This window comes from Zootoca vivipara, chromosome 1 (genome assembly GCF_965207765.1).
Source record: "Zootoca vivipara chromosome 1, rZooViv2.hap1.1, whole genome shotgun sequence".
Taxonomy (NCBI): domain Eukaryota; kingdom Metazoa; phylum Chordata; class Lepidosauria; order Squamata; family Lacertidae; genus Zootoca; species Zootoca vivipara.
In genome coordinates, this window is record NC_142582.1 from 29,983,940 (window position 1) to 30,002,942 (window position 19,003).

Sequence of the window (19,003 nt, forward strand, 5' to 3'; positions counted from 1 at the left end):
TTTCTGCCTACTTAAACCTTCTAGTCTCTTTAATGCAAAATAAAGCTTGTGTGTATGTTTTAATGCACCGTATGAAACTATTATAAACGGTGAAGTTTTGCTCCATGCCCAGAAACTAAATTACAGTAAAAGTAATATTGAGGAGCTATTACTGCAGCACAAGGGACTCCTTTGAACCAGAGCTGACAAAAATGTAGGTCTCAAAGATGCTTCTCCGTTGCCAGGTAAGAGGGATGATTCTGGGCGAGATGGGTCAATGGTCTAATTTCATATAAAGCAACTTCTTATAAGTCATGTTGTTCTGCCTAGTGGCTTGGCAACTAGCAAAGAGTGCTAATTAATGGGCTGAAAGCTAGCCTGGAATGCAGGTCACGAAGACCTACCTGGGTGGGAGCCGAAAAGAATGTTCTGAATGGGAGGGTGTCTGGTTGGAGGAGAAACAAGGAGGGGTGTCAACAGACTGAATAATTTTTTGCTGATCAAGCACCTTCCTTTTAACCTTCTGACTGGTTAATTTATCATATTTACATAACTGTGCAAATCACCAAAGCCTCACTATTAAGTTCCTTTGTGGGGTGGTGGTGGGAGGTTGCAGGAAGATGCTTGCAATTTAATAAACAAAAGGTACCATTGTTGGGTGGAAGGAGAGTCCATCTTTAATAAATTTTCTCATTCCCTATTATAGCCTTCCCCAGAAGGTTAAAGGAATTGGCATGCTTAGCCTAGAGACTATTGCCATCTTTAAATATTTGAAGGACTGCCAAATAGGTGACGGAGCCAATTTGTTTTCTGTTACTCCAAAAGATATAACCCAAACAAGAGGCTACACAGTCACAAGAAAGAATATTTTGACTAAACATTAGGAAGAGCTTGGTTGTACAAGGTTTGCAGCAATAGAACAGACGACCTTGGGAAGTGGCAGACTCTCCTTCAGTTAGCGGTTTTAAAGCAGAGGTGGTTGGATAGCCACTGATCAGGGGTATTGTAGCCGTAGGTTTCCTGCGTTGCGATGCGTTTGGAGCAGATGACCCTTGAGGTCCTTTCCAACCAGGCCTGGGCGCAGTGGCAGAGTGTTAACGCTGCACTAACCTCACCACCACCACTAGCTCCCCTCTACTTCCCTGCAAACAACAGTTAACACTGGATGTTGGCTGAGCATTGCTGCCCCCCCCCCATGTCTTCCGCTACTGCCATTCACGTTACAAAAAGTCCTTCTTTTACATGTTTTTTGAAAAAAACAGGCCCTATCAAGATTAAGACCAATTAAAGGTTTTTAATTCTCCCTGCCCTGTTTTCTGAATGAAAATGTCTCCTCACCTGAAGCTGCTATTTGCCCCATTAGTAAAAACCATGTAGGCACAGCTTGTATGCACATGTGGTTTTTACCAACAGGACAAATTGCAGTTGGGAAGGGAGAGGTGTTATCTAGAAAAAAATAGTGTGGAGGATGCAGGCTTAAGCCCCCATCTGATGGCACCAATCTGTAGCTGTAAATCCACAAGACTGCTTACACCTGCAGGACAGCAGATTCTACTACTCTTGTCTTTGGCACAGAGTTCTGATGGTACGTGGATTGTTTCTCTAAGCTGTGAAAGCGTCGCCTGAAATTCTGGGCAAGCCTGTACAGGTTTCAGTGCGGCAAGCTTGCCACAGCCAGCAAAAGCAGTTACAGTGTCATTGCCAGTGGAGTCATGTAGCTGGGACGTGCATCGTATATACTGTGCCCTATAGTAAAAGGTAAAGCTAAAGGACCCCTGGATGGTTAAGTCCAGTCAAAGGCAACTCTGGGGTTGTGGCGCTCGCTTTCAGGCCGAGGGAGTCAGCGTTTGTCCACAGACAGCTTTCTGGGTCATGTGGCCAGCATGACTAAACTGCTTCTGGCACAACGGAACACCGTGACAGAAAACAGAGCACACAGAAACACTGTTTACCTTCCCACCACAGCAGTACCTATTTATCAACTTGCACTGGTGTGCTTTCGAACTGCTAGGTTGGCAGGAGCTGGGACAGAGCAGCGGGAGCTCACTCTGTCACAGGGATTCGAACCGCTGACCTTCCGATCGACAAGCCCAAGAGGCTCAGTGGTTTAGACCACAGCACCACCTGCGTCCCTATGGCATTAGCAGCGTGCCTTGATTGTTGCAATCCATGCTTCTGAAACAAAGGTGCAGCTGTACTGTGACACTTATTCTTGTTTATGATGACATCTGTATTCTTATAGACAATGAGGATTGATTTACTGTTAAAATATAATATTACTTTAACTGACTGGCTTTGCTGAGTGGATGGGAAACTACTTTTTGGTGAAAAGTTATATATAAATAAGCAGCTTGAGAAACTAATACAATGTGCTTCAATTATAGAAGTCAAGGTGTTTCGAAGGTGTCTGTTAGACAATCATCACACCAAAAGGACTGTTGATGTGTATTTAGAATGCAGAGAATGAATGAATGAATGTACTAATCATGCTCCCCAGTACAATAATGTTATGGGAGACCAGGAGTTAAACAGCAGAGAAAACTCTTACCAGGGTCATCTAATAGAATTTACAGCCAGAAATGATTTCTGTTTTACAAGAGACACTGGATTTCACACTGATAATGTAACCTTGGTGATTCACAATTCCTCCTGGTTTGCTGATTACATACCCTCCAACATTTCTCCTATGAAAATAGGGATGTCCCATTCCATTATTATTATTATTATTATTATTATTATTATTATTATTATTATTTATACCCTGCCCATCTAACTGGGTTGTCCCAGCCACTCTAGGCAGCTTCCAACATATATAAAAACATAACAAAACATTAAACATTTAAAAACTTCCCTATACAGGGCTGCCTTCATATGTATTCAAAAGGTTGTATAGTTACTTATCTCCTTGGCTCGGTGTGTGTGTGTGGGGGGGGCATATGAAAATAGGGATGTGCTGCTCTGGTTTCACCAGAAGTGGCTTAATCATGCTGGCCACATGACCCGGAAGCTGTCTGCAGACAAACGCTGGCTCCCTCGGCCTATAGGGTGAGATGAGTGTGCAACCCCAGAGTTGTCCGCGACTGGACCTAACAGACAGGGGTACCTTTACCTTTAAAGAAAAGCCAGACATTATGGGATCGAATCAGAAACCGGAACGGCTTCTGTAAAATCCGGGACTATCCCTGGAAATAGGGACACTAGAGGGTCTGCAATTGCATTTGTTTACTTTCTATGACATAACCTAAATTTGTGGGAAAAGCCACCTGGTTTGATAGAGCTGACCTATATCCATTTATTGTTTCAAGCTTAAAACAGCTGATGCTGAGGACTTGGGTTGTGGGGAGTGGGAGCAGAAGAGAGACAGGAGAGTGTGTGCGCAGGAATGACGTTGCATAGATGTTAACAAGCCATTCCTGCTTTTGGTCCAAGCTTACCCAAATAACACTCAAAGCTGAGCAGCAGCGGCGACAGCTTGGTACAGAGAGCAGGATTTTCTGCCCTTAATTTATTAGCCACAGATCCTACCAAAGAAAGAGATGGGCTGCAGAAGGTCTGCAGATTGCTGCTGCTACTTGTGGGAAGAGAGGGAGATAAGTCTGCAGCAATTCATAATTGTGCTCATCGAAAGAGACTTTCTGAAATGCAGCCTCTTTCAGTCACTTCATTTGAGGTACAATCATCACTGTGGTCTCCCAGAAGTCTCCGCCTTTCATTGGGTCACTCTGTCTGTTGTCTGATATATGGCTGGGTTATTCTTGTCATGTCCAGTATTAAATTAGTCACAAGCATTTTCTGTCTTTTCTTTTCCAGCTGTTCAGAGACATCACAGACCTCAGACTTTTTAAATTTATGTTTGTTTGTTTAATTTAAAAACAACAGTCGATGAAATAAACTTCTCCCCCCCCCACCCCCACCAGCTGCTCAATCACCTTCTAGAGAAACAAAATTATTTATTAGGTCATGTACAGTAATCCACTCTAGCCCTTAAGCCAATTGTATGAAGAGAAGGCATGGGAACACAGACACAAAACTTGGGCTGATGCAGTGACTTGCTCTGACTCAATTGTCAGTTCGGCCTCCTGGTCCCGCTGATTTCAGTAGGACTTGTTCCTTAGGGAGGGAGGTTGTGTGCGAACATGTGGGACTGGTAGGGTCCCCTCCAGACTGGTGGGTTTTTTTGTGGGTGTATTCAGCAACATGTCATTTACACAATAATATTGCATTAGTGGTGTCTCATTCCATTTTATTAGTTCCATAATGCTTTTTCAATGTTCCTGCATTATTGCCTTCTGGAGGGGCACTGTGCAACAAAAGTTGGAAAGTTGGACATATGAGGCATTCAGTTATGGTAAGATGGGGGAGGGAGGGAGGAGGGGCATAAAGGATGCATAAAGGATGCCCGGGGATTGGTTATACCCAGGCTGTTGCTAGCTGCACCACTAGGTTTTATGAAGTTCATGCAACCTGTGCACTGTTGTGTTGGCTTTCCTGTTGTGTCCGTGGTGAGGTAGGGGTGTGGGCATGTCACTTATCATCCTGCATTCATCAACTTCCTTTGTGTATCGGTGGCACGTCGGCACTGATGCCAACTCAGGCACAGATCCTATTTGACGGGCCCTTTCTGAGTTTCCATACTTATGTATGGCAAGTGTGTCTGTTGTCTTTGCACCATTTTTTGCATTTGAAAGGTTGGCCAGCAGCAGCAGCAGTAGCAACAGCATCCCCCTCATCCCCACTTCCCATGCGATTGGCCTTTAGGATTCAAAACAGAACAAGTGCCACTAAAAGGCCAATACTTCAAACCAGTTCAATTTGCAAGCTAGTTGTGAAGTGCAAACACAGTCTTTGTGGGGGGTCTATGCACAGTGACTGTTTTTCCACTCAAGATTTCCATGTTAAGCATTAATCAATGGAGGCTGCTGCCCATTGCAGCTGGTGGGGCACAAGGTGGAGACCTTGGCTGTGGCTGGAGCCAGAGCCAAAGAGAAGCAGAGCCAGAGCCAAAGAGAAGCAGAGCCGGACAACATCATTACTGGCCCCAACAACATCCAACATACCATCTCAGGACTATTTAATTGCTCATCTTCTAACATTGTGTATGCCATCAAATGCCAACGGTGCCCTTCAGCTCTCTATATTGGACAAACAGGCCAAACCCTACGCCAAAGGATAAATGGACATAAATCTGACATCAGGAACCATAAGACTGAAAAACCAGTAGGAGAACACTTCAATCTCCCAGGACATTCTATACAAGATCTCAAAGCAGCTGTTTTATTACAGAGAAATTTCAGGAACAGACTGGAAAGGGAAGTTGCTGAATTGGAAATCGTTACCAAGCTTAAAACCATGGAAGCACCTGGGATGAATAGAGACATCGGATTCTTATCTCATTATGCATGATCAAGCTTTCTTTAGCACCTCAGCCCAGGACTAATTGCAGCCATCAGCAGCCATTAACATCCATCTACAGGTTTACCACTCCCATCAGCCCATCTCCCATTCCCACCCACCCTCTGTATATATATATAGGGTCTGACACTTCTGTTTCTAGTGTATCTGAAGAAGTGTGCATGCACACGAAAGCTCATACCAAAATATAAACTTAGTTGGTCTTTAAGGTGCTACTGAAGGAATTTTTTTATTTCAGTTCATTCTAGCTTTGTCTTCACTCTCCTCCTTGTTGAGTTCCAAGAGGCAAACACTGAGCCTAAGGAAGAGAGAGCTGTCAGGAAGTGCCACCCCTTGGAATGGTTTTAACTTAAGTAAGGAGGTGGGCAAGTGATGGGAGGCTGAGACTGGTGAGTCAGGGCCACATTTACCCTAATGCACCAGCCTCCACTGCCACTGTTTTAGGTTTAGATTTCCATCAAATGGCGATGTACTAGGGCGGAAAGACTAGTACACCAAGCAAACTTAACATTTCTCACTCGCTGTACAGAAGCCCAGCAGAGCCTCCAACGAGCAGATGCTGCCCGAACAGCAGTTGGTTGGATCGTGAGCAATATTAGGACATGAATACATTAATTCACTTTTCACTATATGACTAAATTTGATGCTCTTTTTGTTGGCAAGGATCCGAAGTGAATATGGCAATTAATTTGCGGAGTGTTCGGCTTGTGCTTGCCAAAGGGGCATTAATAATATGCTTTAAAAGGAGCCTTGGAACCTAAATGGCTTTGCTGTTAGGGAAGTTGCCGGGGAGAGAGATCAAGTGCACGCTTAAATGCCAGATGATGGAAACAGTAGCCAAGGAAAGTATTCTCCCTTAGCCAAGTTTGAGTGGGGAATGGGCATAAACTGAGCCAAAAGGATCAGAGACGAACAAACAATCCATGTTTGGTTGGCACTGTGGGATACGCAGAATGTATACAGGAACAAACAAGGAAGACAACCGCAACCTTATATGGTCTTGTTTTTCTTTTCTTTTTACATGTATAAAAAGGGGTGGGTGGGTGGTGCTGTTTTCTGGCATGTAATTGATATTGGATGTTCACAGTGCAAGCTGCTGACAGTGGCGCAGAGGTGTAGGACCTGTCCCCTGGACAGAAAAGCATGCCTCAATCATCTCAATCTGGTTCAAGAGACTACCTCCTAAATTAGTATTACTGTATAGCTGTGCCTTTTTGCAGAAGCAAACCTTCTGGTGATAGCGTTTCCACCCTGAGCCTCTTCTTCAACTGCACAAGCTGTGACTCAGGTCATATAGGCTGAAAACTGGCACCTAAACAGCTTCTGTGACCAGATCGAGCATTGTTATGTTTTCGGATATGATTTATTCAACAAATTAAACTTGGCTGTTCATAGGCGTTAAAATTGCAAAAGCAAAAAAAGTCACGTTTGGAGCAAAATGTGTGTGTGTGTGTGTGTGTGTGTGTGTGTGTGTGTTCATCCCGTTTTTAAGTTTTATTACAGCATTTATATTCCTCCCTTCTTAATAATAATAATAATAATTGTTATTTATATCCCGCTCATCTGTCTGGGTTGCCCCAGCCACTCTGGGCAGCTTCCAACACACATAGAAATAAAAATAAAACATCAAACATTAGCAGTAATAATCAGATCCTATAAAAAACCACAATAACTATAATGACTTGTATTAAATAAAGCAATATTCAATAATCCAATAGAATCCAATAGTAAACAGTAAAATTAAACACCAGCAAATAATATTTTAACAGTTTACACTTATCAGTTACAGTAAAGAATTACTAATCTATATAATCAATAAAATAACAGCAAATGACAATGTATAAAATATCAGAAAATGTACAAAACCAAATATAAGGACCAAAAACAAACAAGGACCATACTGAGAAACAGAGACACACAGCTTAAAAAATTATTTTTAAAAACGATCCCTGCTGCTTCTGCTGTTCTCAAAGTCATGGTCTGGAGCTGGAGGGTGGGGCAAGGCAACTGGAAAGCCATTGGTTGCAAAAAGCCTCTCTCCCCTCAGTTCTTGTGTAAATACACTACTCAGGGTGGCGTACAGCATATATAACATTACAAGTTCATATAAAGAATGCAACGCAATTACAGAAGAGAAAGGGTCAGCAGTTAAATTATAAATGTGTTGCCTCCTAACAGTCTCAGGGTCTGGTCTGAAGAGACATGAGGTTAGCACTTTGCTGAAGTTCTGCAGGTCTGGGACTGGTCAGTAGTGCCTGGCAACTATGGGTATGCTGCTTTGGGTTCCATGATGGAAGAAAGGCAGGATACAAATGTTTAAACATAAATAAAAAGTGAGCCTGATGGAATACTAAAAAGGACTTAAATAACTGGTGAAAAATAGGGAGAGAGGGAACCAACCATAGTTCATTGCAGATGAAGGTTTCCCACAGCCGAGGGCAGCAACTGCGAAGGAAGGCCCTGTCTCTTACCCTACTCAGCCGTGCTTCCATCGTAGGACACAGAGAGGGACCCTCTGATCCTAGACACTGGGCAGAATGACTTGGGAGTAGATTAATCCCTACAGCATCCTGGACCTAAGTAATGTAGGACTCAGACTCTAATGGTCATCGCCAACATTTTGAACTGTGACCAGAAGGAAACTGGTAGCCGGTGCAGCTGTTGTAGGATTGGTGCAACGTGATCTCATGTAGCTGCATTCTGGACCAGCTGAAGTTTCAAAGATAACCCCATGTGGACAGCATTGCAGTAATCCAACATGGAAGTAACTAAGGCATGTGTCACTGTGGCCAGGCCTGACTTCTTCAGGAATGGGCACAGCTGGTACACCAGCCTCTGCTGACCCAATCATTCCAGTTTTTTCCTACAACCCCAGGGTCATTCTCTTCAAAATCTAGCAAGACCATTTGTGGGGTCTTTTGCCCTTTGAGGCAAAGAGAATTTTTCAACTGGCGTCCCTCATATGTGTACTAAGGCAAAATTATGACTACTGTTGCCACTGTTAATTCTCTTGCAAACACTAGTTTTGGCCCTTCAAGGTGCTTGAACCTCTGGAGCAGGGGTCAGCAAACTTTTTCAGCAGGGGGCCGGTCCACTGTCTCTCAGACCTTGTGGGGGGCCAGACTATATTTTTTTGGGGGGGAATGAATGAATTCCTATGCCCCACAAATAACCCAGAGATGCAATTTTAATAAAAGCAAACATTCTACTCATGTAAAAAACAACAGCAAGCAGGCCTCACAAATAACCCATAATAAAAGGACACATTCTACTCATGTAAAAACACGTTGATTCCCAGACCGTCCATGGGCTGGATTTAAAAGGTGATTGGGCTGGATCCGGCCTCCAGGCCTTAGTTTGCCTACCCATGCTCTGGAGCAGGCATCCCCAAACTTCGGCCCTCCAGATGTTTTGGACTACAATTTCCATCTTCCCTGAACCACTGGGTCCTGTTAGCTAGGGATCATGGGAGTTGTAGGCCAAAACATCTGGAGGATGCCTGCTCTGGAGGATCTCTGGTCCAGGCCATAGCTCAGTCTTCCACCACAGGCTGAACTTTCCTATGCAGCAATGAAAACTACCTGTACTTCTCACTCTACATTTTCAATTTATATTAGAACTGTGTGGATCTAATAGAACACCCTATTGTCTCTCTGCATCTTCCTTCCTTCCTATCACTTATGGCACATAATGTTGTACACTTCAGCTTGGAGTGGTTACTTTTATCCTAAAGCAGCAACTTCGGGAAATTTTGTCAGTCAACATTAATTCCATATCATAGCTGCCAAGTTTTCCCTTTTCTCGCGAGGAAGCCTATTCAGCATAAGGGAAAATCCCTTAAAAAAAGGGATAACTTGGCAGCTATGTTCCAGATGACTGTCTCCCACTCCTACTTTTGTAACTGTGCTCAGGGAGCGGGGAAACTATTCTCAGCTTCAGAACCTCCATTTGCAAAATGCATCTCCGTGTTTGCAGGCAGTTGGGACCAACCGAAATGCCATGAAGTATTGAGCAAGCTTTTGTTTTCCAGAGCATCTAGCCCTGATGAAGAGGTCTGGTGGACATGAAATCTCACTCAGTACTTTGTAACACATTGGTTGTTATTACTTATTTGATTTATATCCTGCCTTTCCTCCTGAAGGAGCCCAGGGCAGTTTTTAAAGGTATGGTTTTGGGAATTTTTCTTATGGACGAGCATGGTTTCTTCCACTTTTTTATTTACTACTTAGGGTGGTTCTGAAGACACACGAAGAGGGCAAGGGAAGAACAATGCCCCTTGCTTCACCTCTTCCAAATGGCCAAAACTTAACACAAATGACTCTCACAAGCACAATGCCAAACAGCTACATTTTGGTGATTTTCCTGAGCTATGAGGATTGCCAGGATAGATTTGCATGGTATTTCTTGTGTATCTCCATATCTATTGCCTTTCCTTTTGTAATGCAAACAATAGTAACACCTTCTTGGTAGAAGAAAGCAGTTGATTAAGAAGTTGTAAAGTAGATTAACTTCAAAGTGCTGTGGGGGATCCCAAAGCTTCAATTTTGCACCACTAGCTTTCCAAATACTACAAAGCCTTGCCGCTGAGGAATGCATGTCTGCTCACAATTCACATCACGATCTAAATGGGGTCATATTCCTGGGATATGCATGTCCCAAAATTGCGCTCCAGTATCCTCAAATATCGACTCAGCAGAGTAATGTAAGTGCCGCTCGAAAAGCTGTTCATAAATTATGCAATCTGCTCTTGATATGTACAGTACCCAAAAGAAAAAAGAAATATCCTTGCTAAAGTATCTTCTTACAATAAAGGACCATGTATCTTTTTAAAAGGAGAAGAAGGGGGGAAAAATACAAGCAACAAGCAAACAGTTGGATCCTTCAAAAACATATAGGAAAGTAAAGATGCCGTTTGGGTCAGAAAAGGAGTTACAGGAACAGACATGGAAAAATGCAAGAACAAGCATCATCAGGAAAGATCTCTGTAGCTCAAAGAAGTTCTGTTCTCTTCCTCTGTCCACCCCCTTCCACTCAGCTCTCCTGTTTGCTTTTCCAATTTCCACCCCCTTTCCTGCAAACCACCAGGGTTGAAATGGGGAAAAATAGTATACAAATGAAAGGCTATACATCTGCAGCACAACTTATATCATCCTGCCATCCCTTTGCCACAAAGAGATAAGTCATCCATCTTGCAATTTATTGTGGACCTCTGGAGGTCTGAAGAGGGCAGAGCAAAGGCAGGTAAGACTAAGATTGTGTGGGCCTCAGATTGTGTGGGACTGGGGTTGAACGGGAGTGGATGGGTGGGGAGAGGAGACTTAGGGAGCTGTGGGAAGGTGGGGACCTTCAGTGCTCACAACTGCCTAATTGGGGCAATGGATTCAAACTACAAGAAAGAAGATTCCACCTAAACATTAGGAAGAACTTCCTGAGAGTAAGAGCTGTTCGGCAGTGGAATTTGCTACCAAGGAGTGTGGTGGAGTCTCCTTCTTTGGAGGTCTTTAAGCAGAGGCTTGACAGGCATATGTCAAGAATGCTTTGATGGTGTTTCCTGCTTGGCAGGGGGTTGGACTGGATGGCCCTTGTGGTCTCTTCCAACTCTATGATTCTATGATTTACCAGGAAGAGTTGCTGTGCTCACTAGGCCTGGCCTCCTAAGCTGTTTTGTTTCTTTGAAGAAAGTTAACTTCACGGACACTGTGTGAGTTATTGCTGACCTGCTCTTGACAGCCACCTCCTGTCATCCCTCACGCAGCTCTTCCAGTGTGAGTCTGGCCTGACCCCTCTGATGGATGCCACAGTGCGCCTTTGCACTTCAGCAGCTCCTGCCACCCTGCCCTGAGGGCCCCCTTTGCTGACAGAAACAGGGAGATGCAGCCTGCTAAGGTTGGGAAGGAAGGGAGCCACGGGCGCAGCGTGTTTCTCTCCTTATCCACACAAGCAGAAACTCAGGAGCAGGTAATTGTTTAAGTAATAAAATGCCCCATAGGAATATGTCTTGTTGAAGAAATATGCTGATCTTACAAACTGAAGCAGTAAAAATCTTTTAAATCTTTCAAGGGTTACAATACAAGTCTATACATCAGCTGAGAAGCAAGTCTTATTGAATTCAAGGAGGCTCACTCCCAGGTAAGTGAATATAGAATTGCTAGTAATGTTCGCTATTTCCGGCATTGTTTCTAAAAACTATGTAAATCTGAAACACTGAAATGTGAAATACGGAACCTGGGGCTGCCTGCATGATGCTTTCTATCTACCGCTGTGCTATGCCTCTTCCCCTAAGCTTCAACTTTCCTTAAGATAAATTCCTATTAGAACAGGTACTGTATTTAAATTAAACAGCATAGGCTTCAATTTGTTCACTAGTTTAAGAAGTGAAAAATACAACCTCAGTTTATTCAAACCACTGAAACACAAGGTTCAGAAAGCTCCCCCGCCCCCTGTACAACAACGAAACATTATTTTTTCTACGCTGGCGAGACAGAGAGTCCAAAGGCTTTCTTCTTCTTTTTAATAAAAAAAGTAATTGGAACTCGCGGTCTATTTTTAGTGGCAAAGCTCATCCCCGAGATGTAATAAGAGTCTCTGATCATGTGCAGTGTGCTGTTCTCTTACAACTGAACCACCCCATCCGTTTCCTGTGAGAGACGGGTGTGATGATGGCCTAGCAGCCTGGATCCGACCATTCCCGAATGCGCGATCTTTTCCCCTGGAGTTGCTAAAAAGAGGTTTGTGCGTGTGTGTGTGATCAAAACACGGCTTGGAAGAGCGATGGGTGCTGCGTGGTCCATTAGGGGAAGAAAACATCGTAACTTAACAGGCGGCTTGCATGCGCTTGCTTGCTCCCCCCCTTTCCAAAAAACCGAGCCCGGGCCACCCGGGTGGCTCCCAGACAGGTGTGTGGGCATCTGCGTGTGCCCTGTGGGCGTGCCACGTCTGGGTGTCTCGTGCGTGCCCGCTGGGGCCGGGTGTGATTCCCGGTTTGGTCCTGCAGGGGGCGAGACGGGGCGGCTCTGCTCTGGCGCCTGGATTTGCGCCGGGAGGAAATGATGTGCCTGGCTTGCCTGGTTAATTACAGCTCCAGACTCCCATTGGCAGAGCAGGGAGCAGCCACTTCCTCCTCCCTCACTGCAGCTGTATCCCCGGCTGAGTAGCCCCTCCCCTTCCCCCTCCCCCTCCCCTCTTTGCTTCGGCTCGCCTGGCTGCCTCTTCGGAACTTTGCGCCTGGCTCGCTTTTCGCTGCCAACTTTTCCCCGTCGCGACTCGACGGGAACTTCTCCTCCTCCTCCGGGCTCCCCAAAGGCGCCGCTGCGGGTAGCTCAGGCACCGCCGGAAGGGAGCCGGGCGCAGGGAAGATGCGGCCGGGCGCAGCGCCGTGATTACAGCGCGGGTCTCCGGGGAAGGGGTTGTACCGCCGCCGCCACCAGCCCTCCTTGCAGCTACAGCCGGAGCAACAGCAGCCGCTGCAGCAGCAGCAGCAAAGCCCATGGACGGGAAGTTCCTCCTGCTCCTCCTCCCTTAGGATCCCTGGGGATCTCGCGCCGCCGCCTCCCCCCTGCTTCGCCTTTGTCTGCGGTGCTATGAAGAGGTGAGTGGAGCTGCCTGTCTGAGCGGAGGCTCGCCCTTTGGATCTCGCTCCCGCCCCAAATCCAGCAGCCTCTCCCTCTTCTCGGGGTCTAAAATGCGTCCTTTCCCTCCCTCCCCCCCCCCACGCATGGGTAAAAAACCCGCCTCCTACTGCGTCTCTGGAACTGTTTTGGAGACGATTGTTTTTTTTTTTTTTTTTTTTTAAGATCTCGATTCCCAACCCCCTTCCTTCTTACGCCGTTTGTTAGAAAAACAACGAACCCCCCCCCAAAAAAAATATTTTATTGATTTATTTTTTAAAAACTAAGCCAGGAACTCGATTCGGAATACAATAATGTGCGGTTCATGCAGTGCCTGCTCCTGTTCTGTCTGTGTAAATGGGCGTTTCGGACGCGCCTTTAAGAATCCTTCCAGAAAAGCTCCCAAAGCCAATAATATTACATCTGAGCTCTGCTTCCAGAGGCGGAAACTTAAGAGGAGATTTGTGGTGGTGGTGGTGGGGGCACACATCCTTTAATCACTTCTGGGAGGCAAGCCTCTTCTGGTGCAGGAAGAGAGGGAGAGGATGAGAAGGAGGAGGGAGTCAGGGAGGAAAGAGTATCTGTAAACTTTCCTTGGCTCCCTCCCTGCTTTCCTGGCTATAGTCTTCCAGCAGCATCAAAGGCAGGAATGTGGGATTCATCTTCAGATGCCCGCAGGGCAACTGTGGTTACAGATGTTACTCATTACCTTGCCAAGTAGAAGCCCTTCCCTCTTAAGCTTTCTCTTGCAGGAAAAGAGAAAGAGAGCAGCTTGGCAAAGTCATAAATAAAAATGTAAGGGAGATGGATAATTTGGTTTGAAGCAAGAGCGTTACTTTATTTTTATTATTGAGTGTGTGTTTGGTCTGGTCTTTGTTGTTAAGTTGCTGGTTGATTATACCTATAAAGTGTTGGGGAGGTGCCCAAAGGCTTGGGTACCTTTTTATCAAGTTGCCTTGTAGATTTTATTTGTTGCTTTGGAGGTGACTTGCACACCTTGAAGAACTGGGTACATTAAAAGCTTTGATTCAGTTCTCTGAAGAACATAGGAAAACTCGTTCTATGTTTATTTTTAAAAAATAAAAATAGGCCTCTTTGTTGGCATCTTTTACTTGTTTGACTACTCTCTTGGCTCATGGTTTCAGTTGGTGAAAGAAATACTTAACCCACAAACACTATGTTTGGCAGTTGCTCCCTTTCCAAATCCTATGAAAAATGTTGAGGTATGAAATTGTCTACTCTGTGGGGGAGTCCTTTATTTGGTTTATTCAAATACAACAAAAATGAAAAACAGTGCGTTGGTGTGTATAGCCAACCCACACATTCAGAGAATTCACATTGGTTAATTTTGGCTTTTGCTTGTGAAAGTGAGACAGTGCACAATTCTCCCCCCCTCCCCCTTTGTCAACAAATGAACTCAGTTAATTGTTAAAGAGTACTCAGCCTCCTTCGCTAGAAGGAGAGGAGGGGAAAGAGAGAAGTCATTGTATGTCTATTTTGTATGTATGATTTTAGGTTTCACTTTTTCATGTTGTAACTTATATTTAATGTATATTTGCTACTGATATATAAACTGTTTGCTGGTTGGTATGTTGTGTCATGAGTAGGGCAACAGCCTACTTCAGGCTTCCTCAACCTTGGCCCTCCAGATGTTTTTGGTCTACAACTCCCATGATCCCTATCTAGCAGGTCCAGTGGTCAGGGATGATGGGAATTGTAGTCTCAAATCATATGGAGGGCCAAGGTTGAGAAAGCCTGGCCTACTTCATCAGATGCACCCATGCTGATTTAAAATACTACTTTCTACAAATATGCTGCTGTTCTGCCAGTATCATATTGGTTGTTTCTTTGCTCTTTGAACTTTATAAACTTTTGGTGGTAATGTGCATCTTGTTGCAAGTCTGTACATTTGAAGAGCAGTGATAATCTAAGTATAATGAAGGAGGACTTGGCATAGCCTAGTTTGTTTCTGTGCATCTCAAGTAGTTGACCTTGAGTAACACAGGTTAACCCTGTTTTCCCAACCTTCCTCTCATTAACTTAGAGTAGTACTGATGTTGACATAAATGGGAGAGTCTTGTCTAGTCAGAGTTGTTGACAGTCTGCTCCCCACTTTTTGTCATGGCCTAAAACATCTATTTATGTCCTTTCCCATGCAGAACACATGTGCGATTCTCTAGCTGTGTGTTCGTCAACAAACCATAGAGGTCAGTCTGTGGAGCTGTGTTGGTAAATGAATCTCATCCCTAAATAGTAGTTCTGGTTTTTTAGCACTTTACAGCAGTTTAGGTTTATTAGAAAAAATATACTGTTTGCTTGCTCTCCAAATGTTTTAAGGAAGAGTGTATCTGGAAAGAAGGTGGACGTCCCACAAGACAGCATGATAGTTATCCAGTTGTGTTTGAGAATTTGGACCTAGGAACAGGCTGGCATCATATTTTGGGGCCTGATACAGAAAGCCGCAGAGAAATTGTGGTTACATCCATTGCTGTAGGAGTATCAGAGGTACTTTTTGGCTGTTTGTGACATTATTGGTGGTTGATGGGTGCTGTTTGCTCCCACCTCTCCCCTTTACAGAAACCACTTTATGAAGATTTATTTTTTTGTTCTTGATGACTGTGCATCCGTACTGTACACATCTAGAGCATTCAGCCAGGACATTGGAAGTGGTAGTTGACAAAGAGCAGCAAGGCCTTGGCTATGTGTATAAGCTGTGCGCAGTTTCAGTATGTTGAGGTGGGACCGCAGTACTTCAAAGAGCTTAAAGGTTGTCTCTTAACTCAAAACAGGGGATATATGTGTGAGTGTATGGCATTTAATTTTTTTTAAGACAAGGACCAGGAGGATATTATTTACACACTCAGTTCGTTGGTTAATTTGCAACATGGGTGGCTAACCTTCCACTACCCAGGTGTTGCTGATCCATCACTCCCATCAGTCCTAGCTAGCATGGTCTGTAGTCAGAGGTGATGGGAACTGATCTACAACAACTGGAGGGCCACACAGGTAGATGGATTTTCAGTCAGGTTTCTCATTTTAGAACTCATTTTTTTCCAGAACTTGTACTTTTAGAGAGGAGGGGTTGTCTACTTGTTCTGGGCTTTGGATCAGAGCCTGTCCAGTGTAATATGATAACCCACCCCCTGAATTCTCTGGCTTGGTGAAAGAATGAGATCGGTGGGGGCGATCTAAGCCTAATCCTTTGTTATATGGGTATAGCATATTATAAACTTATGGGAGTAACTTGATACATATAATATGTGGTTGGTAAAAAGATGGAGTTTGGCAGTCTTCACTGCTTTCCAGGAAGTGCACAGAAAACAGACAATCACATAAAGCTATATCACAGTTGGTTTTCAAAGTGGACCCATATGACCATCTAAGCCTTCTCTTTTGCTTAATGGCATGTGTTGAGACACTGCAGGCTTTATGGCCTAAGCATGGATTTGGGAGGCATCCATTTAATTGGAAAGACAAAAGGCTGCTAGCTACTCGGGCTCTCATCTGCTTGTAAGATGAAAGTTTGGCTGTTTAGAAAGTGTGTGAGCTAGTGCTGTGCTGAACCTTAACAGAGGTTTTCTTTCATCATTCAAGAGAAGTTGCGGAGAAGAAACATACATGCTTTCTGGGGCGGGGGGGGGAGGAGAAAAAGTGGGGTAACTAACACTCTCTCTCTCTCTCTCTCTCTCTCTCTCTCTCTCTCTCTCTCTCTCTCTCTCTCTCTCTGGCTGGTCTGAGGAGGTTGCATTTACCAAGGTGCTCAAGGGATCTGCCCTGTTGTTGTTTTCATTAAGGAGCTATTTAGGAAAGCCTCACACTCCAGAGCAATGTGAAGCTTTCTGCAAGCTGCCTCCCAGCCCAGGATCTTTATCTGGCATTATTCTTTGAGCACACAAATATTGCTAGTCAAGATGGCTAGAATACCAGTTGATCATGAATGGCGAGACTGCTGTTGCACTCATGTCTAGTTTGAAGGCTCCCATAGTCATTTGTTTCACCATTGTGAAAACGGAACGTTGGACTACATGGGCCTTTAGCTTGATCCAGCAGGCCTCTCTTTACGTTCTCAGTGATAGATGCGAGCTGAAATCTGATGTACGTGGCGGTGAAAAAGACTTGCAGCACATTAGGCACAGGAGTGATCCCCTTTCCTCCAAGTGTTCCACTGATGTAACTCGCTCCACAATTATGAGGCTTACTGGGGAGTAATTATGAGGCTTACTGAGAGAAGGAAAAGGTGAAAAGGCTTGCTCCATTAGAAGAACTCCCTGCATGGGATTCTACTACCCGTAGTGGGACCAGTTGGTTAAATTGGGCCCTAACATATTTATTATGGCATAAACTTCCATGTTCTTCTTTGGGGTCTGGAGGGTGGCAACATGATTCTAGGCCAGGCGAAAATATTCCCCCTCAAACAGGCCTTTGGCTAATTAACATCCTATACCCTTTTAAGCGTTTGTTTGGGAAGGGAAGGCGGGTTATTGGTTTGTTCCCCCCTTGTTTTTTATTATGTATTTTGTGTTTTTATCTTGTATTTTTATGTCGTGAACTGACACACGGTGTCTGCCTACCCCACTCTCAAAGTCTTCCTCCTGTTTCCTCAGTCCTTAGGCCAATATGTGCCCAGATTCCGTTATCTTCTGTTGCTGCCTCTGTGGTTATTAAACCCAGCCTTGTTTTTATTCTATCTCTGCACGTGTTTGTTGCCTCTGCCTCTTGAGAAGTACAAAGCTGCTTCCTACTAGAATCTTTGGGGCAATAAAGATCTCCTCCTGATTATGGGAAACCGATTATGGGTTGTGAGTTGGATAGAGCAAGTGCAACATCTGCCCCCACCCTCCATTGGCCTGCACAGTGATGATTGCTTGATTACCTTCAAAATCACCCTTAGGCCTGTTTGGAAATTGATCCTTTCAAGGCCTACTACTTTGATTAAATTATATAAAACTGTAGTGAAGTTAAACACAAGGGATATACGCTTCTTCTTGGTAGTCATTGGTGTTTATTTGACAGAGAGAGACTGAAACCAGGACAAATACAGTAGCTTATAGATGAGGCTAAAATACAAATACAAACCAAGGGTTCCCAAACTAGGGGCCGGATGCGGCCCAATTGCCTTCTCAATCCGGCCCGCGGACAGTCCGGGAATCAGCATGTTTTTACATGAGTAGAATGTGTCCTTTTATTTAAAATGCATCTCTGGGTTATTTGTGGGGTAAAGGAATTCCTTCATATTTTTTTTCCAAAATATAGTCCGGCCCCCCCACAAGGTCTGAGGGACAGTGGACCGGCCTCCTGCTGAAAAAGTTTGCTGACCCCTGGCTTACTTTTCCCGTGAACCATTGGTTTGCAAGATTGCTTTTTGATTGCTTATTTGCTGTCTCATGGAAACTGTAATATCAACCCCCCCCCTTTTTGCCAGTTTGCATGTGTCTCCCTAGTTCTGCATGTGTTTTCTTCCGCGTGAACTTTTGCAGAAATGTATTTAACAGCTTCAAATTCCCCCTATCAAACTGATGGCTGGTGGCTTTTGAGATCCCGGGCGTTTAGGGAAGGTGATGTCAGACAGATTGCTTGCTGACTCAGTCCTTGTTGCAAAGCTTATGGGAAGTGTTTTGAAGGATGGCGTCTCATACTGTAAGTCGCCTTGACCCACCTTCCCTATCTCTAAACAATTATCTAAATGATTTCTTGGAAGAAATGGCAATGCCTTTCTGAATCCATTTGTACTCCTGCCTTCATCACAAAGAGTTGGTATCTGTGACTTGCGCCTTGGACCAGGGTGGTTTTGCTTGTTGTTTGTTTGTTTGTTTCCCTCTAGGCAGGGGAGTTTGTAACCTGCCTTGCACAGAGTTGCCCAGGGGACAAATGTGCATGAAGGAAGCAATGTCTGGCCTGACGTCTCCATGAATACAGCTATTTCTCCCTGGCAGCAATTTAAGTGCCTGCTGTAGCTGCTATGTTTGTGCAGATTCCCCCTTGGGAAGCATCGGCTCTGTATCCCT

The 19,003-nt window shown here is 44.5% G+C and overlaps 1 protein-coding gene across 1 annotated transcript in view; it reads left to right on the plus strand.

Moving 5' to 3' along the window:
- The first annotated feature begins 12,519 nt into the window (after positions 1–12,519).
- ACVR1 (activin A receptor type 1) overlaps positions 12,520–19,003 on the plus strand; it is a 74,977-nt gene continuing 68,493 nt past the window's right edge. The window contains exon 1 of the mRNA XM_035131858.3: positions 12,520–12,979. Within this exon, the coding sequence (XP_034987749.1) occupies positions 12,972–12,979 (8 nt within the window). The 5' untranslated portion in view covers positions 12,520–12,971. The remainder of the gene's footprint in view (positions 12,980–19,003) is intronic.